The sequence below is a fragment of the Mus pahari genome, chromosome 15 (assembly GCF_900095145.1).
Source record: "Mus pahari chromosome 15, PAHARI_EIJ_v1.1, whole genome shotgun sequence".
In the NCBI taxonomy this organism is placed as follows: Eukaryota; Metazoa; Chordata; class Mammalia; order Rodentia; family Muridae; genus Mus; species Mus pahari.
In genome coordinates, this window is record NC_034604.1 from 70,985,741 (window position 1) to 71,007,479 (window position 21,739).

At 42.7% G+C, this 21,739-nt stretch overlaps 1 protein-coding gene across 1 annotated transcript in view; it reads left to right on the top strand.

The window, feature by feature from the left end:
* Positions 1-21,739, top strand: part of Epg5 (ectopic P-granules autophagy protein 5 homolog) — a 92,839-nt gene that overhangs the window by 32,718 nt on the left and 38,382 nt on the right. The window contains exons 14-25 of the mRNA XM_021214342.2: positions 2,068-2,232; positions 4,590-4,709; positions 5,425-5,681; positions 8,330-8,470; positions 10,606-10,750; positions 10,954-11,151; positions 11,817-11,927; positions 13,000-13,119; positions 14,833-14,999; positions 16,216-16,437; positions 17,961-18,084; positions 20,019-20,163. Of these exons, the coding sequence (XP_021070001.1) occupies positions 2,068-2,232; positions 4,590-4,709; positions 5,425-5,681; positions 8,330-8,470; positions 10,606-10,750; positions 10,954-11,151; positions 11,817-11,927; positions 13,000-13,119; positions 14,833-14,999; positions 16,216-16,437; positions 17,961-18,084; positions 20,019-20,163 (1,915 nt within the window). The remainder of the gene's footprint in view (positions 1-2,067; positions 2,233-4,589; positions 4,710-5,424; positions 5,682-8,329; positions 8,471-10,605; positions 10,751-10,953; positions 11,152-11,816; positions 11,928-12,999; positions 13,120-14,832; positions 15,000-16,215; positions 16,438-17,960; positions 18,085-20,018; positions 20,164-21,739) is intronic.

Genomic DNA, 21,739 nt, shown 5'->3' on the forward strand with positions numbered 1-21,739 from the left:
CAACATAGTATCACTCCCAGCAACGGCTGTAACGGCGATGTGAGGCGGCGTTGCACAGTAGCACAGGGCATTGAATTCAGGGCTTAATGCATTCTGGGCAAGTGCTCTAACACTGACCTATCAGCCATCTGCCAGCTCTTGTTTTCTAGAATTCCTGACTGGTGCTTCCTGTGCAGTTGCCTTGCATTTCTTTTCCTTGTTTTATGGTATTGACTAGAGCCTTCACTCCAGGAGTGTCAGTGTCACTCTAGTGCCATTCCTGTGATAGGGAATAGTTCAAAAGTTCACTGATGCCTAGCACCGTTAGTTTATGGTGTCAGTCAGATACTTACAGGCTCAGGTGGGACCCTTCTGTTTTGCAGTTTCTATTTTACAGCCCTGGCACATGGTGCAGACTCGAGGGCACAGGCTATTGAGATAGGCCACTGTCAACTTTGTAGTGTCGCTTGTCACAGATAAACAGATTGTACTAGCCAGGGTTCTCTGGGAATAGAACGGATAGATTGACGATATATACAGATATAAAGGAGGTTTATTAGAGTAGATTACCGGTTGTGGTCTGGGTAGTTAAATGGGGCTGTCTCCCATTGGACAGGCCAAGAATCTGGCAGTTGCTCAATCCATGAGGCAGGATATCTGATGCTGGAGTACCGGGGGATTCTTAGAGAGGCTCTGGAGCCAAAGAAGTAGGTTCTAATAGCAGCACAGGAACGCCTCGGCAGCAGGATGGGTGAACTTGCTAGTGAGAGTGTAGGCGGGCAGGCAACATATAAACGTTTTTGTCTTCCATGTCTTTTTATGTGTGCTGCCACAGGTGTGGCCCAAATATAGGGTGGGTCTTCCCAGCACAAATGATCCAGTCAAGAAAATCCCTCACGGTTGTGCCTCACAGATGCACCAGTTTTAGTTGATTCAGCTGTAGTTAAACTGAAAATCAAGGCTGGCATCATACCAATAAGAACTTCATAATTACTTGCATTGTCTTTTAATTGAAGAGCCCTGTTTAAGACATTATAAAAGGAGTCAGTTAACACAGTGACTCTTGCCTGGATTCTTAGTACTTTGGAGGCTGAGACAGGAGAATCACAGGGAGTTCCACATTAGTCTAGGCTACGTAGACATGTTACACACCACGTACTTGTTACACACCACGTACATGTTGCACACCACGTACATGTTACCACTCTGGGCTATTGAGTAAGACCTTGCCTCAAAAAAACCCATAAAACAAAAATGACATTGTAAAATTATTCTCCTGATCGCCCTCTTAAAGGGAATTTTATGACTGTCAACCTGCATTTTCTTAATTTGTACATACAGGTAATTTAAAAGTAGTATTGTAGACTTTTTTTTTCACAAACAGGTTTTAAAACCCATTTTAATTAGAATATTTTAAATATATGTCAAGCAGAGGGCTGTCAAGATGGCTTAGCATGCAAAGTCCTTGCTATGCGGACATGATGACTAGTGTCATCCCTAGAACCCACGTAAAGGTAAAAGAGGAGAGCCAGTTCCACAAAACTGTCCTAGGATCCCCATGTGCACCCACACCAAGCCTGTTCTTGCCCACACTTAGGACTAGGGGACACACACACACACACACACACACACGTACACACGTACACACAGGCACACGTGCACATACACTCTGATAAATAGAATTACACAGTAAACCTAGCATCCAGTTTCAGAAGTTATCAACTTTTGGTTTTGTCTCATCTGCCCTCACACTGACATATTAGCTGTCTCAATACCAGATTGCTTTCATTGTAGAGAAGAAAAAAAAAAATCAGTGATTTTTTTCTGATTTACCATCACTTTAAATTTGTGTTTTGGTATGATAGTTTACCTGGATAGAAACATAACAATTTACTCACACAAAAAAACTGTGTTTTAGGTATATCATTAGCTTAAAAATGCATTTAATTTTATTTGTTTGTCCATAATTATAATTTTACTTGTCTCAAAATCAAATTTACCTCCACATCTTTTCCAAGGAAATTTTGCAAGAGTTTAATAATGTTCTTGAGTCTTAAATTTAATTATTATTGTTTTCTTTTTAAAAAGGTTTCTTTATACTTGTTTAAAGAACTGCCTTTGTATCTTTGGCGACCTTCTGCCCCAGAGATAGCTGTGATTCGGGACTGGTTACTGAATTATAATCTGACAGCAGTGAAGAACAAGTTGGCCTGTGTGATCCTAGAAGGATTGAATTGGGGATTTACTGAACAGGTATGTCATTTCTGAGAAATAGAAGACTTTACATGTGTCAGTTTCAGGAAAGGATTTCCTTAAAGCAGTGACGTCTCTGGGCCACTGCGAAGCCAGCAGACTCTTTCAACCGTATGAGAGTTTAGACTCCCCTCCTCTTCCTCCTTCTCCCCTCTGGGGATTGGACTTAGGGCTTTGTACATGTCTGGAAGATACTCTACCACTGAGCTATAGCCCACAAAGTATCTTTTCTTTAATTCTGTTTTGTGTCATGAATATCCTCTAATGAAGGTGTTCTACATTAAGAAACTTTCTGTTGCCTAGGAGTTGACTCAGTGGGTAAAGTACTTACTGCATAAACACGAGAACCCAAGTTCCATCCCTAGCAACCACGTGAAAACTGAGAGCCCATCCCGTAAGCTCAGCACTGGAGAGGTGGACACAGGCTGATCCACCATGGAGCTTGGTGACAAGTGGCCGTCACGTGTGCACACACAGTCAGAGAGCGAGCGAGAGAGTGGACAAATCTTCCCTTTATCTTAGACCGTTTGAGGGTTCGGTCTTATTTCTCCTAGTTACTTCATTTCCTCCTGACTGCTCTTGCTGCCCCTTCTGCAGGGTGTCCTGTGTGCCACTGCCAGAGTTGTTTTCTATACTGTGCCTTAATTATGAGTTTGACTTTGCTCTGATCTCAGCTCTGTGACCTCCGGACAGGGTGACTCTTAACAAGTTTCCTGAACTCTGGGCATTAATTGCCCATCTGTAGATTAATATTAATAGGGCTTCTCATAGAGTTATTACAACAAGCTAGAGAAACTGCCGAAGTTAATTCCTCAGTTTAGATTTATTAATAGTTATTATTAATGACTTGCTATAAGTCAAGTCTCCTAAGAGACATGCTAGTGATTTTGACTGTTCTCCTGCCTCTTTACCTAGGTCTTATTAATTAGAATACAAATATTTGGCAGGGACAAGGGGCAGAAATTAGCTCTCTACAGCTGTATGTCATCTTTTGTTTTGAGCAAATCATTTAATGTTTGCACTTGTGTTGTATGGTTTGCACTCATGGGATGGTGTTGTACAGATGGGGAAACTAATTCCAGAGAGCACTTCATGGGTTGTTTTTGCTTCCTGGGTGTCCTAGGGTTTCCATTGTTGACCAAGGCAACTCTTATAAAGGCAAACATTTAATTGGGTTTGTCTTACAGTTTCAGAGGTTCAGACAGTATCTTCATGGTGGGAAGCATGGCATTGTGTAGGCCGACTTGATCTGAAGGCAGCCAGAAGGAGAAAGTCTTCTGCCGAGAGCCAGGAGGAAGGTCCTCTCCTGTGTCCCGGGTGGAGCTTAAGCATAGAACCTTAAAGCCTACTCCCACAGTGACACACTTCCTCCAACAAGGCCACACATATGCCCCACAAGGCCACACCTCCTAATAGTGCCACTCCCTGGGCCAAGCATAATCAAACCACCTTACTGGGGTTCCTCTAGGCCTTCTCCAGTGAAGAGTGAGAGTCACAGGGTTATTTCTCCAACTTCACATTCTCCAGTCTGCAAATGGAACGAACACCTTTGCTTTCCAGTTCCCAGATGTCTGCATGCAGAGCCCCCTGATTGTCTCCTTCCTCCTTTGTTAGAGTCATGGGTCAGCCTCTGTGAAAGGGCCAGGGAACGAAGGTTTTGAAAAGTGCAAAGAAGTCGGGCAGTGGTGGTGCATGCCTTTAATCCCAGCACTTGGGAGGCAGAGGCAGGTGGATTTCTGAGTTCGAGGCCAGCCTGGTCTACAGAGTGAGTTCCAGGACAGCCAGGGCTGCACAGAGAAACCCCGTCTCAAAAACAAGCAAACAAACAAAAAACAAAAAACAAAACACCAAAACCAAACCAAACCAAAACAAAAAAAGTGCAAAGAGGACTATTTGGAAATGCTGTAGGCTTGAAAGGCAGTATTTATGCATGTTTTTGAGTATATCCTTGGCGATGAAACAACAGACAGGAGTTTAGACTTGATGTAATAACTATTTTCCTGTGTGATTAATAATAAGCATTTTTGATAGGTTGCAATGCTCTTAACCTATCATGTAGGTTCTTTAAGGAAATTGTAGGATGGGGTGAGAAATTATAGTCAAAGATACTTGTTTGGGGGTTTGAGGCTGACTCATGACTTGGTGCAGTGAACTTGCTTTGTAGATTTGAGGTAGAATTGTAGATTTGTAGTCATTTTGTAATTACACTTCAAGCAGGTACGAGTTTGGAAGCATTTATCTTCTGAATCCAGTGTCCTGTTTTACTGTTCTGTCTTTGTGGTTGTTTAAAGGACTATTTGCTGACTACATGATGGTATAGTTGTGGATTTGTTTGTTTGTTTTTTTTTTTTCAAAAGGGTACCCTTCATTTGGATCAAGCATTGCACACTGAAGTGGCCTTACTGGTTCTCGAGGCTTATCAGAAATACTTGGCACAGAAACCTTATGCTGGGCTTATTTCTGAAAGTATGAAACAGGTATTAACTCTTTGTCTTTACTGAGAATACAAGTTTTCACTTAACTGCCTGGGAAGATGAACTTATAGTTTTGGTTTTATTTCTGCCAGTTCAAGATACAAAATTTAATTTTTATAGTTTTTAAAGATTTTTCTTTAAAATTTGTCTTTTATTTTTGTCTCACTGTTGGCCCTTGCTGGCCTGAAACTATATAGACCAGTTTGGCCTCGAACTTACAGAGATCTGCCTGGCTTTGCCTCCCAAATTCTGGGATTAAAGACCTTCCTTACAACACATGGCAAAAATAATCTTTTTGTGACCATCAGTGTTTCAGAATTTGGCATGAGTTATAGAGATAAATGGAGCTTACATGTATAACTCAGGAGAATTTAAAAAATTTTTCAGATTGATAGTTAAATTATTGGTGGCTTGATATTAGTTTTTATTACCACTAAATTGGCGAATGATATCAGTAGGGCCCCTAACTTTGATTTGTTGAGCAGATAGCACAGTGGTGTTGAGTCTCAGCCTTTATATCTTCTGCTTGAGCAGCTGGAGTCAGGTTCATAAAGCAGGTAAGAGGGGTGAGGGGCTGTGAGTGGAGCATTGCTCTACTAAAGTGCAGCAGAGGTCAGTCGGAGGGCAGTAAGTGATACGTCCTCTTCCCAGACAGAGGTGGGCGTCACAGGACTGATGTATATGTGATTAACATGGTTTAAATGAATGATTGTTTCAGGTTTCCTATTTGGCCAGTATTGTTCGATATGGAGAGACTCCCGAGACCTCATTTAACCAGTGGGCCTGGAATTTGATCTTAAGGTTAAAATTGCACAAAAATGATTTTGGAAGACAGAACTTTCCAGTCGTTCCCTTCTGCAGCACAGTACCTGACATGACAGAATCGTCCATGTTTCACCCTCTCTTGAAGGCTGTGAAATCAGGGTTGCCCATTGGCTGCTATCTCGCTTTAGCTGTGACAGCTGTTGGCCACAGGTACTGTTTGGTGAACTTCCAGGGTAACTTGTAGGTAGGCATTCTAGACTCTCATCTTTTCACATCCCAATCATGAGGCCTTCGTTAAACCCACTGGGGGTTAATTAGGGTCAAGTAATGAGCCTTGTTTAATAATTTATAGAGGGAGCTTACAAAGGGAGAGTAATACCCAAATTCATTCCTGTTCATTTGCCAAACCAAATATGCAGCTAAAACCCATCTAAACCTCCCTCATAGAAGCTCTAGGTGGGGACTTATCTCAGTCCTTTGTGTCTACAGAGCTTGGGCTCAGTAGACAGTGAGTGAATGTGATAGAGCGAGGGGACGTAGGAAGGGCACCTGATGGGGAGGATGTGAGTGGAGGAGAGGAAGTACCCTTAACTGAAGTTGAACAGAGTTGATGGATAGCTGGGAAGACAAATCTGAAAGTAGGTAAGAGAGGGTGGTTGATGTAGAACATTCTAGAAGGAGGAGGGGTTATTTAGGCCTTTAGGTCTAACACATTACACCCAAGAGCTCAGGTGCTAGACTGGTTCCTTGCCTCTAAGATGGAAATGATTGTATTGACTGGTTTATGAGGCTTAAGTTAGTCACAACACTCAGTACATACTCAGAACAGTGTCTGGCTTGTTGACTCTTTAACTTGTTTCATGATTTCTCTGGGTGCTGTACCCATTCTGAGACTGGGTTCTTTCAGTACATAATGATTACTGATGTGAGTGAAGGAGACAGTAAGTGTTTCCCTTTAGAACTGGTTCCACAGCTACAATCAGAGTAGAACAGAGGTAATTTAAAGCAGCCTGTGGGCTGGGGCTGAGAGTAGACAAACTTCAGCCATACACAGTATGACATCGAGGAGACGGAGGGGATAGTAATCAGAAAGTCACCCAGAGTCGTCATGCTAAAACATTGTTTTTAAATGTATTTTTAATATGTATGTAAATTTATGTATATGAGTATGTATGCTGTCATGTGTGTAGGTACTGTGTAGGCTGTAGGTTCTGTGTAGGCCAGCATGTGTGTAGGTACATGTGTAGGCCAGCATGTGTGTAGGTACTGTGTAGGCCAGCATGTGTGTAGGTGCATGTGTAGGCCAGCATGTGTGTAGGTACTGTGTAGGCCAGCATGTGTGTAGGTACTGTGTAGGCCAGCATGTGTGTAGGTACTGTGTAGGCCGTCATGTGTGTAGGTGCTGTGTAGGCCGGCATGTGTGTAGGTGCTTTGTAGGCCGGCATGTGTGTAGGTACTGTGTAGGCCAGCATGTGCGGACCCCCTGGAGCGTGGGTTACAGCCTGGCCATGGCTGTTGGGAACTGCCTTTTTGGAAGAGAAGTACAAGTTCTTAACCATTCCAGCCTTTATTCTGTTCCACACTTTGTTTTTCTTTTTAGAGGTTCCAATTATAGACACTCTAAAATACATATAAAGTATATATACTTCTGTGTTTTTATTGTTACTGTTGTAAATGCTCCTTACATGGTAGCCTTTGTACTATTAACTTTTATTTTTTGGAGATTTTTATTTTTCTTCTTAGAGTAAAAGCAGTATAAGAAAAGTACAGACTAAAGAAAGCGGGGAGAATCCACTGCTTCTGCTGCTCCTGAATTTGGAGCATTCTGATGAGAGCCATGTCTGCGCTCTTCTTCTTTATCTAACTTATCTTTCCTATTGGATCTAATCAGGAAAATACAGTGCTATGTTTTCACCCAGTGTAATCGTAGAAGAAACGTTTTTTATGTTGCTCTTGACTTTCATGCTCATTATTATTTTGGTTTAGATTGTTAGGAGACAGTCTTACTATGTGTAGTCTTGGCTGCCTGGAACTCTGTTTAGAGTAGCCTGGCTTTGAACTCATAGGAATATACCTGTGCTTGCCTCCCGAGTGCTGGGATTAAAGGCATGTGTAACCACACCTGGCTTTCTGTACTATTTGAAAATGATGCTATAAGATTCCTATTGAATATATTTCCCCTAATTTACTCAAGCCTTCTGCAACAGTATTTTGCAGTTGTAAGAATGAAAAGTTTTATCTTTATATAGATCAACTTCTATTTCCCCGTATATTTATTCAAATGATTACATTTCAAATTTGAAATAAAAATAAATCTTTTAAGTCAGATAAACTAAAAAAAGTCAGTAAAATGAGGAAATACAAAATACAGTTGAAATATATTAGAAAATAATACATGTACCTCTACAAACTGAAATAAAACAAAACAAAAAATAGCCAACCAAAGAAACAAAATAGTATTGTTTATTGTTATTCAATAATATTGGTAATAGATGATCTCAAAGAAAAGAAGATGTATCTGGCACACCGCCGTCTAGGCTGCAGGCCGAGCTCACTCCATGACCTTCCCTTTGCTGCAGTGACGTCTAGGAGCCTTAAGTGGGGCCAGCTTTGCTCCTCCTCTTGTTCCTGGACATCTTGTAAACCTGGGCGCAGTGCTTTCAACACTCTCATCTAACTGACGAAAATAGAGATGAGATTTTAAGAACTCTGCATTTCTAGGTTACAAGTGTAGAATGCCTGTGTGTGGGTGAGTCACGAAAGTTCTGGGAACTGAGATAGTCCAGCTTGTATCTATTGGAGGACTGTAACTTGATGCATGAGCTGCAGAGCACTCACAGTCCCTCTGTCTTCTCTAGCCTTGAGAAGTTCTGTGCAGAAGGCATCCCACTGCTGGGTGTGCTGGTCCAGTCACGGCATCTGAGAGCAGTGGTCCATGCCCTAGATAAGATCCTGCCTGTGTTCTACCCTTACCAGTGCTACCTTCTGAAGAACGAGCAGTGAGTATATTCTGCGGGTAGACGTTCCCCAGCAAATACTCAGTACAAAGGACTGTTGTCTGGTTTCTAGTCGATTCGAAGGGAATGGTGTTTCAGCAGGATTTTGTTTGCTTGCTTGGTGATGGTTATTTTTATTTTTGATTTCATGTAATTTGTGTGTCTGTGTGACAGTATGGGCACATACTTACAGAGGCCTGAAGAGGGTGTCAGAGCTCCCTTGGATCTGGTAGTAAGATACCTGATGTGGCTGGGACTGCACTTGGGTCCTCTGCAAGAGCAGTCTTGCCCTTAACTGTTGAGTCATCTCTCCAGCCCTCAGTAATGTTTGTTTGTTTGTTTGTTTTATTGTTTTTATGTATTTGCTTAGTTCATTTTTCTATGTGTGTTTTAATTTATTTTTATTTATGAGGCAGAAAACTTCTGCACTCTTTAGAATGTGGTTGATGAATGTTGTTAGAATAATCATTCTAATTTTATTTGTTATAAAAGGTATTTCCTACTTCACCTACTTTAGAATTTCTTAGAAAGCCGATTAGTATGTAAAAGAACAGTTGTTCCTTGAGAATCTTGGGATAGTGCTCCTTACATGTAGCAGCCGTGTGGCAATACCCAGCATACTGTTTTATGTAGCCTACAGGCTGGGCAGATGAGATGAATGGGAAAGAGGGAAGAGATGACCTGTCCAGGAGGCAGGGGTTGGTATCTGGGCTTCACAGAGAGCCCCAAGGAGGGAAGGAGATCCAGTAGACCTGGCAGGCAGTGTGTGGGCATAAGGGCAGTGTCAGCTTTCTTAGCAAATGCTTTGGATCCAATATTTCTCAGATTTGCTTGCTGCTGAGAGTTAGCTGAGGTAGCTAAATTTCATATGCATTCCCACACTCCTAGAGATTTGACCTTAGTGGAAAGAGTTAGGGATACTTTTTAAAAATTAAAATTAGCATACTGCACACTTAGGGAAGCTTGGGAACCACAGAACTTGGAGACATTTCTGCTTAGAAGCCCAAGACATGGAAGGGACAGTGCTATTTTAAGGTATTTTCTTCCAGCGCCCTTTAATTTGTCTGTATTTATATGTCTTGGATCTGTTCATTACAGTGCTATAGAGAAGTTTAATTTCTTTTAGCACACATTAAATATGAAGATTTTATCCTCCTAAAATCCTTGAAAATTTATCAGAATCCCTAAATAGCACTGTGTTCTAAAAATGGAATCAGTGTGATGTTTTTCTTTTTCCTCATAAGTACTTATCTGCTCGTAATGAAATGATTCTGGCACATAGCTCAGTGTCCGAGCACTCGCCTAGCATGCTCATGGCTCTGGATCCATTCCTAGACACCCTCTACCCACTGCCCCAAGGCTGCTGTGGCAGTGTGTGTCTCTATCCCAGCATTTTGGGAGCTCTGGTGTTCAAAGGCAGTTCCAGCAACATCTAAGTTAGAGGCTCGCTGGGATCCCTGAGACCCTGTCTCAGAACAGCAAGAGAAAAACAAAGCAAGCAAACAAAAGCCCACACAGACAGAGTTTGGAACTAAGACGAAAGGATGGATCATCCAGAGACTGCCCCACCCAGGGGTCCATCCCATAATCAGCCACCAAACGCAGACACTATTGCATATGCCAGCAAGATCTTGCTGAAAGGACACTGACATAGCTATCTCTGTGAGGCTATGCCAATGCCTGGCAAATATAGAAGTGGATGCCCACAGTCATCTATAGTATAGAACACAGAGACTCCAATGGAGGAGCTAGAGAAATTACCCGAGGAACTGAAGGGATCTGCAACCCTATAGGTGAAACAACAATATGAACTAATCAGTGCCCCCAGAGTTCGTGTCTCTAGCTGCATATATAGCAGAAGATGGCCTAGTCAGCCATCCTTGGGAAGAGATGCCCCTTGGTCTTGCAAACTTTATATGCCCCATACAGGGGAACACCAGGGCCAAGAAGTGGGAGTGGGTGGGCAGGGGAGCAGGATGGGGGGGGGAGGGTATAGGGGACATTCGGGATAGCATTTGAAATGTAAATGAAGAAAATATCTAATAAAATAAGTTAAAAAAAAGAAAAAAAAAAGCCCACACAGAGCTGGTGGCTTCTGCCTGGTTAGATAAGGTGTGTGGTCCTTTGTGCTCCCGCAGGTTTTTGTCGAACCTTCTCCTCTTCCTACAACTGGACAGCGGTGTTCCCCAGGGGGTCACACAGCAGGTTACTCACAGGGTGGCCCAGCATCTGACAGGAGCTGTCCATGGAGACAATGTGAAGCTTCTCAACAGCATGATCCAGGTCAGACCTCACAGATCTCTCAAGACACTTCTCCCACAGAACGTGTTGTGTTAGCTCTTATGTTGTGGGCATTCCGATCGCTTGGTACAGGAGGGCCGTTAGAGTTGGGCTTTCATGGGAGTGGATAGCATTTGAATGTGCTTTAACAGTGGGAGGGAGGGTGGGTGTTAACCATTCACATCACCTGAGCTGCTTCTCCCCAGGCACACATATGTGTAAGCACTCAGCCGGATGAAGTAGGTCCTGTGGCTGTGTTGGAGTTCTGGGTCCAGGCTCTCATAAGCCAGCATCTATGGTACCGAGAACAGCCCATTCTCTTCCTCATGGACCACTTGTGTAAGACAGCGTTTCACCTGATGCAGGAAGATTGTGTGCAAAAATTGCTCTACCAACAACACAAGGTAACTGTAAGACAATTTGTTTCAGCCATTGGGTAGGTACTAGCTGCTAAAAGGGTCTTGTAAATACACAATTCCTGGTAATACTCTGTGCCTCCCTCCCTCTTAAACTAAGTTACATGTTAACGTTGTCTTCTCTCAGTAGTCATAGTCCAATAGAGGAGCACGCTTGGAGGGCCTGCAGTTCTCAGTGCATGTCCCTGTGTGCCCCTGGGGACTGCTGCAGCTGACAGTGGTTTCCACAGCCTTACTCTTGACATTCTTTTTCAGTTACTGTGTACACACTGTCATGGTGTTCAAGATAATATTTTCATACACGTATATCTCATACTTTGCTCATGACTGAGTCACTGCTGAATTCTACCAGAACTTTAAAGAAGAACTCACTGCAGTGCCCTCCATACTATTCCACAGTCCCAAGCAGGGGTGTTACCATAGTCATACTGTGAGCTGCTGTTACTCTGAGACCAAAACACTTAGGGGATGATAAAGAAAACCATAGATGAGTTCTCTGATGAACACAGAACCAAGTCTGAGTAGACTGCATTCATTAGCACCATGACATCTGTGTCTTGCTGGAATCTTCAAGTGTAGAGGTAACTGCTAATACCCTTGGGCAGTCAGAGTCTCCGTAAGACTCTCTGTTGCTTGTCTTCTCCCTGATGTAGAATGCTTTGGGTTACCACTGTGACCGGAGTCTACTCTCTTCCTTGGTGAACTGGATTGTGGCAGGGAACATTACTCCTTCCTTCGTGGAGGGCTTGTCCACGTCCACACAGGTATGAAGCCTACTGAAGGCTACTTGTGATCTTTGTCCATTTTAATTTTGTTACCATCCTTACTGAGGTTGGGTCAGGGCTGAGAGGAGAGAGGTTAGGAGTGGGTGTTAGGGGTCGGTGGCCCAGGCTTCAGACCAATTCTGCCATTTGCTAGCTCTGTGCCTTGGGATGCTGCTTCTCTGTCAGTTTCCTCAGTCAGATGACTATAACTGAGCCTGGATGTAAAGCACTCAGAACAGACCTTAGTCAGTACTGGATGGGCTTTGGCCTTGCTCTTGTCAGAAGAGACAGTAGCAGCAGTTTTGCCATTGCTGCATAAGGCCATGTCTGTTTCATCTCTTAAGCCAGTAGTAGCATCCTTCAGTCTATTAGCTGATCCTCCTGGGACTGAGCTGACAACCATTCCTCACTGCTGCCTAGACTGATGCCCATCCCCACTTCTGCTTTTGTGCTTCACTGAGACTCTGAAGGGCCACCTTTCCTGCTGAGCTCTAGACCGTTCTCTGGGACAGCACTCTACAACCAAGTGCAGTTCTCATCATTCCCCTAGATCAGCAGTTCTCAAACTGTGGGTCGTGACTCCTTTGAGGGGTCAAATAACCCATTCACAGAGGTCTCCTAAGACTATCAGAAAACAGATATTTACATAAAAATTCATAACAGTAACAAAGTTACAGTTAGAAAGTAGTAATGAAAATAATGTTCTCGTTGGGGATCACCACAACATGAGTTATGCATCTGTATTAAAGGGTTGCAGCATTAGGAAGGTTGAGAACCACTGCTGTAGAAGAATTTAGCATTTTTCTTTTTCGTGTTTTGTCTTAATTGTACACATGTGACAAGAACATAGACATATATGAAGCACTTAGGAAGCTCAATCTCTGTTGCTTGAGATCTGCAATGTGTGTGCTTTTCAGTGCTATGGATCAAATCCAGGGACTTACACATGCTAGGCAAATGCTGCATCACTGAGCCATACCTTCAGCCCTAGCAAATGCTTAAACTTGTGAGCAGGAAATACTATCAATTGGAATGAGTGACTTCTTTTAGTCCCCTTTGTTTGGTGCTATAGGTTTGGTTTGCATGGACTGTGTTGAACATGGAATCCATCTTTGAAGAGGACTCTCAGCTCCGAAGAGTTGTTGAAAGGGAATTGGTTATAAATGCGTTTAGCCCTGACCAGGCTCTAAAGGTACAGTAGTAGTTCTGCCTGTGAGGTACTGGGCATGGCTTACACCCTAGCTGAGCCGTTCACTGTAGCCTGTTAACTCCTCTTTGTTTTCTACTGTGAAGGTTCAGTACTGATTTGCTTCTAAACTCCTCAAATAACTGAAGGGCATGTTGGTTTCTCAGAGTCCCCGCCTTGTCACAGAGGAGAATGTTCCTAGTCTGAATGTAGGGATTGCTGTTGCCCTTGTGGCCCAGTTGTATCTGGAACCCCTTGTTAAAACTTGTTCCAAGCCGGGCGTGGTGGTGCATGCCTTTAATCCCAGCACTCCAGAGGCAGAGGCAGGCGGATTTCTGAGTTCGAGGCCAGCCTGGTCTACAAAGTGAGTTCCAGGACAGCCAGGGCTACACAGAGAAACCCTGTCTGGAAAAAAAAACAAAAACAAAAACAAAAACCCAAACCAAACCAAAACAACAACAACAACAAAAAAACTTGTTCCAAATTGGATTCTTGATGCTTGCTTCAGAGGTTTTGAGCCTCTGAGCCTGGGCTGGAACCAGGAAATTCTTTTAAAAACTCCCAATGATCAGTTTGTGAAGTGGGCTGGGCCAAGGCTTTTGATGTAAAGCTCAACTTCAGGAGCCATCAGAGAGACTTTGCTTTCAGGTCTCAGAGCCGGTCAGGGGATTCTTCACTCCCTTAAAAGCCCCATTAAAATCTAGATTTTCAAGACTGGTAAAATTTGACAGGTTTACTTTTGGTTTCTCTATCATTTGACTGCTTTGCTCTATGAAGTTAAAATTTTATTTAAGTTTTTGCTAGCATATGCTAGTGACCATAAGGGCTTTATCATGACATTTCATGTGTGCCTTGACTGTAACTTGATAACATCCCTTCCATTACTCTTCCTCCTCTTCCTATCCTGTGAATCCCCTCTACTTCCCGATGCTCCTTCTTCATTTTCTCCCTTTTCCTCCCGTGACACAGTGAGTTCAATTAGGTTTATTTACCTTGCTAGTGGCTATTCAATTGAAGGGGGGAAGAACCTAAAACCCCCAAGTTTCTTTTTCTCCCCTCCATCCACAAGGAGGACTGGGCCTTAGGAACCTCTCTTCCCTCCATGATAGTATGTTGTTGCACCTAACACTGTGCAAACGTGTGCAGTGTAACTGCTGTGGATTCAAGAATGCCACGTCCATGTCATGACCTGAAGGCAGTATAGTGTGCTATATGCAAAGGAATTTCAGAAATGGACATGAGAATTTAGAATTTTTTTCTGTTTGTTTGAGAAAGGATCTCAGGTATTCACAGACTCCTCTAATGTACAATCCAGTTAAAGATGACCTTGAAATTGTGATCCAGTTAAAGATGACCTTGAAATTGTGATCCAGGTAAAGATGACCTTGAAATTGTGATCCTCCTGCCTCTACCTCTCAATTTACCACACTACTGGAATTGAACCCAGGGCCTCTAAGCAAGTGCTTTCAACTGAGCCCCGTCCTCAGTGCGTTGGGTGACTCTGCACGTAGATTTTGATTCTGGGGTCTTTGAAATATCTTCACAGAGATAGCTGGGCCCCACTCTTGCTGCCAGAGGTTAAGATGTTGGGTAGTAGGCTTAGAAAATGTCTTAATGTCTTTTTCTTACTGAAGTAAAAGCAAAATATTTAACTTAGAAAGGACAAAGTGATTTCGATTGCCCTTGTTTGGGTGCTGCTAAGGCTCTGCTCTCTTGTAGAAAGCCCAGGTCCAGCTGAAGCTGCCCATCGTCCCATCCCTGCAGAGGCTGTTGATTTATCGCTGGGCCCACCAGGCTCTGGTCACACCTTCTGATCATCCTCTTTTGCCACTCATTTGGCAGAAGTTCTTCCTCCTGTATCTTCATCGCCCAGGACCACAATATGGGTATGGTACCCAGTACTGTAGTGAGTTCCTGGCAGCTCACTCCCATCGAGGGTGAGGTAGTAATTCTCTTCTGATGTAGCTAGGATTCTCTGTGTTCAGTAATTATTAGACTTGATTTTAATGTAGTTTGGGGTATCTTGTGGCAATTTCTCTTTACCCTCCTCTGTTCCTAATATGTCAAGGACAGCACCGGGGAACTGGGCAAGGTTCAGCAGAGAACCTCTGGAGGTGTTTAGGGAGAGAAGTTGCTCCAAACTGAGGCTACATATATGGCCTCTCTGAGGCCTACTCAGAGGACCCAGTGAAGAGTAATGATATATGCATGTCGCCTTGGGGCTGTGCATGGGGATGGTGCATGGTTCCACTGAGGAGCAAGGCCTGTCCCAGCCGTGTACTAAGCCCTGCTCTTCAGGTCCTACTTAATTCCCAGCTCCACCCCCTTTCCTTCACTCCTTTGAAATGTAACAAAAGATGCTGACTTTTAATTACCTCTATTTTCTGTTAGGTTTCAAATTCTTCAAAAACAAAGGCTGTCTTTATTCTCCATGTGTGCTGATGTCCTTTGTAGGGTTTCCGTATTTTCAAGGCCACTTTCCTGTGGTAGTTTCCCTTCTCTCTAGGGATACATTCCAAGATGTCCTGTGGATGTTGGAAGCCTCAGTTGGTACTAAACTCTACACACATACCTTTTGTGATGAAATTCAGCTTATAAATTTGGCATAGTTAGAGATAATCAGCAGTAGCTAGTGATATAAGTAAACAAGCACAGCAGTATACTATTGTAGTACGTGTGCTGCCAAGGAAAGCTGGGTGTAATGCTCTCCTGTAATAAAGGTCGACTAAAACATCTGTCTGAGGGCTGGCAACATGGTTCCATGCGCAGCAGTGCCTGCTGTGTGAGTCAGCTCCTGAAAGCTGTCCTCTGGCCTCTACCTAATGCCATGGCATGCATGCTCATGCACACAGACAGACAGACAGACGGATACACGTACTGCTTATTTTTAGAATTTTCTGTTTGGTAATTTTGTACCATGGTCGACTATGTATACTTAGAACTGTGAAATTGGAGCCAGTTGAGAGGAACTCTGTTTGCATCGTCTCTTTGGTTTCTCAGCCTCTGAGGTATAACAAAGCAACTTGCTAATTGATGGCTGGGTTATGCCTCTTAGAGCATTTTCTGCTCAAAGGTTATAGGCCCTGCTTACATTTTTTTAAGGTTACCTGTGGATGGCTGTATTGGAAGAAGGTTTTTTCAAAGTCCCTCGCACGTTAATTTGTTGAAAGACATGAAGAGACGCCTGACGGAGGTGGCTGACTTCCACTATGCTGCCAGCAAGGCCCTTCGTGTTCCAGCAGAGGGCAGTGAAGGGTCACCAGAGCGGCAGGCTGGCACCCCTGGCTTTCTGACTTCCCCAGAGCTGCACAGGGAACTAGTGAGGTAAGATGGGCTGCCTGCTGCTGGCTTTGACACAGAGCTTATGTGTGCTCTCAGATTGTCGGATTCTCTTTGGAAGGAAGGTGGTGTTGACACTGAGTGACCTGGAGACTTGGTTGAGTGTTTGAGTCTGAGTACTGATGCTGAGGACTGACACTCTTCCCTTTCCTCTGTGAAAAAAGAAGGAAGCCAAAGCAGATTGGTCAGAGCAGCCGTGTAACACTGGAGCCTTAAGTGGCTGTCTACAGAGAGTGGTGGCCATGAAAGGCTCTGTAACCCTGACACCCTTAACAAGATTCAGAGGCTTGTTAATCCAGGTGGACATTCGCATGTCCTCAGGGTTTGGGATTTTGTAGGGAGCTAGGCTTGGTTAGCATGGTTTCTGCCTGTGAATTTAACTTAGTACAAATGGTTGTCCTAGAGCAAGACCACATAAAACATGGTTGTTAGACGTTATCCTCAATTGCAAAATACCTCGGTGAGTGAAGAGACTCAGGTCTCAGGCTTGCTTTGACCCTGGACTCTCAGGGTTTGTCTCAGCCTGTATCCTGAGTGATTAAAGAGCTCCCTCATCCCTACCCTATCACCTGACCCTTTTAAAAACCAGTTTTACTGGAAGGTTTTCTCTTGGAACATTTTAGGTCTTTGGTACTCGCTCTTCCTCTCTTCAATTCCTTGATAGTGGCCATCCATTTTCCTGAGGCAGGAGCTAGAAGAGAAAAAGTTCACATATACACCCATATGTGTGTGTGTATATATATGTATATATATATTGGACCTTATCTGTATCTTTCTTCTTTGACACAGTGTACTGATTATAAAGGAGGTAATTTTCCACTTGGTCAACCAGAGCTACTGCAGGCTGTCTTTTGGTTGTCTGTGTCTGCCAACTATTTCTCTATGTTGTTATTCAAACAATGCCTTGAATACCAGTGATCTTAGCTAATAGCTGGCTGTAGTCTTTGAAAAAGCAAAACAGAAATAGACTGTTAAAACATATTTAAAAATGAAGACAGTTTGTAAGCCCAGCTTTTAAAAAATATTCCTTTTTAATGAGAGCAAGGTACACAGATCCACAGTTTTATTTATGGTTTCCTTGAGATAAGAATGGCCATTGGTGTAATGCTGGCAAGTGCTTGCAGTTGGATAGAAACTAGCTTTTGGTATTTTCCAAGCACTAAGGCTGGCCATGTTAGGCTTGAACAGGATTGCAAAGCTCTGAGCTCAGATCTAGGCTGTGGTAGAAGCACTCCTCCGACTGTCTCTATTTATTGCTTCATCAGTAGCAGGGCTCTCAGAACCCCATTCAGATCTTTGCATAAGCAGGTTCTGAGTCCTGTTTGAATGATGTGTGAGGTCTTCACTGTGAGTTTCTAAGGAGAGGCAGGGGCTGCTAGACATGTTTCTTCATGAAGGAAGCCTTTTTTTACTCTCACGTGGCGGTACCAGAGTTCTTAGTAACAGAAGAAACTCCATTCGTCTGCATAGCGTTTTACATTTTATGTACTTGTGTTTTTATCTTTTAGGCTCTTCAATGTATATGTACTATGGCTAGAAGATGAAAATTTTCAGAAAGGAGATACTTATATCCCTTCTTTACCAAAGCATTACGATGTTCACAGGCTAGCGAAAGTGATGCAGAATCAGCAGGTAACGCTGTGAAAAAGCCTTAAAGAATGCAGTTCTAAATGCAGACTGAGCTGCCTATAGTCATCACGCATTAGTAACTGCTTACTCATAGGAATCATTTGACAGGATATTCTCTCTTAAGTGTCCTGCTGTAGTGCCTCACCTGAGCCCCGCGCTTGTTCTAGGGCTTTTTGTAATCTAAGGAACATAGTCTTTGTCCTGCTGTGTTCTTGCTTATTTGAGCTGTGATCAATTAAGCACAGGGAATGAATTCCAGGTCATAGGTCATAGGCTCAGCAGTGACCGAGAGACTTCCTTGTCAGTGTCTGCTTCCGATTGTCCTGGAGCTCCTTGCTTCCAGTTCCTGTGTGTTCTTTTAGGTTGTCCAGCAGACACAAACGTGTTTAAGTCTTTTTCAGCCTTTTTTTTTTTTTTTTCCCCCGAGACAGGGTTTTTCTGTGTAGCTCTGGCTGTCCTGGAACTCACTCTAGACCAGGCTGGCCTCAAACTCAGAAATCCACCTGCCTCTACCTCCCAAGTGCTGGGATTAAAGGCGTGCGCCGCCACCACTGGGTTTTTTTTTTTGGCAGCCCTAACGTCTAGTGTGAGTTTTCTTGGAGTTCTGTAGCTGGCCTGGGAGGAGGCAGAGAGCGGGACGAAGCCCCTCTCTCCAGGGTCTTCTCATCTAGAAGCTGAGTTAGGCAGCCGTTGACTCAGACTTAGGACCTGTAAATTCCGGCTGTCTTATAAATGCCATCAAGGGTATTTATTTATTTATTTAGATTTTTATTTTCTGTATGTTTTGCCTGCATGTAAGTCTGCGCAGCTATGGAGATGCAGTTGATTGAGAGCTGCCATGTGGGTGCTGGGAACCAAACCCAGGTCCTCTGCAAGAGCAGCGAGTGCACTGAACAGCTAAGCCATCTCTCTAGATCTGAAGGTTTTGTTTGTGTTTATTTTCACAGTGTGACTCTGTCCCCACATCCTGAGAGCGGTGGATGAGTTTGTTTTTCCTATGAGGCTTACTCTGTTTTTGTTTCCTTTCACAGTTTGTCCATAGTGTTCTCACACTCTAAGTTCTACTGATTTTACATAGCAGCAAAACATATTTTGTGGTGTAACTTAATATATATTTCTGTCATGTAAATTTGCATTAATTTAATCTGTCTTAATTTAACCAGATTAATGTATCATTCCTGGATTCATTCATTGTTTTGTGCTGTAGCCCAGGTGGACTGTCACTCATTATATAACCCAGAAGCCTTGAACTTGCAGCCAGTGCTCTTGCTTTGACCTCCTTAACCTCCTGGAAGCTGAGGTTACAGCTGTGACCTGCCATGTTTAGCTTCAGTATCTTTATTTTTTAAAAAACATTTTAGAGATCTAATTTTAATTATTTTTTAATAATTATTTTTAATTATTTTAAATTTACATTTATTTTTAAGTGTATGTGTATGTCTGAGGGGTGGTATGTATACGTGTATTCGCTGTCCACTGAGGCAGAAACTATAATCACAGCTGTTGTGAGCTGTCTAACATGGGTGCTAGGAACTGAGCTCACATCCTCTGCATGAACAGCACACATTCTTAACTGCTGAGCAATCTCTGTAGCTCCTGCATTTATTTTAAAATCTTACTTTAAACAATATTTTATTTTCTTTATGTGCCTTATAATGCATATAATGTAGTAGCCTAGTAGTGTGTATATTAATATACTACTTAACTAGTACATTAATACAGTTCATTAATATGCATATACTGGGCCTGTTTAGCAAAATTTTTTCTAGTCAGGTATATAGGCAGCGAGTTTTGTAACTACTGCTAAGATTCACACTTATGTTGGGAGCCTCATGGATCACCCAACTGTAACTGTGTCTCACTGAGTTAAGGTCATAGCTGTCTGTGTGAGCGTGTGATTCACCTGCTCATGTTCAAGTGCTTTTGTCCCACCCTAGGACCTGTGGATGGAGTATGTGAATATGGAGCGCATACATCATGAGTTCCAGGAGACAGTTGCTCTGTGGACACAGGCCAAGCTTGAGTCCCATGCTGTGCCCTGCAGCTCTTCAGCACAGCTGGATTTCACTGACCCCTTGCTGGGTGAGTCATGTGACATCAACCCCTTTGAAAGAGTGTTTGAACCAGTTATTGAAGGTTAAGGTTTTCACACTTTATCTCTATAATGAGAATTGTTCTTTAAGAGTTCCCTGTTTGAAAAAAATTAATAAAAATAAAAAGCAAATACATTGTTTAGGGAAAAAAAGCTTTCTTTCTTTTACTTGTCTGCTCCTGAGGGATAGAACCCCAGCCCTGAGTAGTGTAAACAAGGTCGTGATGAATCATCTTTCCTGAAGGAAGTTGGTGGCAGGTGGCTCAGAGCAGCAGGATAGCCAGTGACTTGTGATGCTCCAAGCACCCGTTCTCTTACCTTGCTGCCTCACAGTCCTGGGAGTGGCATCCTCCTCCAAATCTAATGGCTTCTTACCTTGTCCTCTTTGCTTATGTGATGCAGTAGCCAGAAGGGAAGTCTTAAAAGAATTGCTTTAAGAAGGTGCCATACACACAAATATACATGCATGCTTAAATACACACATACACACATGCATACACACATGCAGCCAGACATATACACATCCACACATAGAATGGATAGAGCAAAGCACCAGCAAGCGGACTCCAAGCATTCCACACACAAATACATACACATAAATACACACAGTTGGTGGATGAAAGGAACAATGTTTCAAGCCCCATTTGCACAGACTTACACACACACACACACACACACACACACACACACACACACACACGATAGAAGTGAGAGACAGTGCTCCAGCCATGCATTCTTTATTCTTTCTTCCATTGAGCATATATATCTCCTAGCAAAATCTTTTTTTGTTTTTGTTTTTTTTTTTTCGAGACAGGGTTTTTCTGTGTAGCCCTGGCTGTCCTGGAACTCACTCTGTAGACCAGGCTGGCCTCGAACTCAGAAATCTGCCTGCCTCTGCCTCCTGAGTGCTAGGATTAAAGGCGTGTGCCACCACCGCCTGGCCCAGCAAAATCTTGTAAGCAGTATACAAGTACAATGTGATTACATTTTAGTTTTCTTTTAGTGAATGATTATGAAAAAAAAACAATTATGTTTTCCACTACCTTTATAAGAATTAACATTATATAGTATAGGTAAAGAAAGCAAATTATTCTAGAAACAAACAATGTACATCCATAACCAAGCAACTTGTTATGGATTGACAAAGTATAAGCAACCAATGTACTTTTCTCAGCCAGTTTCTCTTACTTGGCAGGTGGCAATTTAAGGTTACAAGGAAAAAGTAATTATTTTGTTATTTGTCTTTAAAAGTAATCCTGTAAAAATCTTAAAAGAATCACAAATCTAAACTTTTATACAAAAATCAGTCATACCTACCTTAAATTCCTATTCTAACCTTCACTGTAATAATTTTTTCTTTTCTATTTCATAATGCCCCTTTCCTTCTCCTCTAGTTCTATGAAATTTCTCAGGACAGAGGCACTAAACTTCCTTCCTCAGATTGTTCTTATCCATTATCCAGATAATCAATCTAGCTGTTACATTTGCCCAGTAGACACTACATTCGAACATTAAGTTCAAACTTGCACACCATACAAGTGTAGTAATTTAAGATCACAAAGCCTG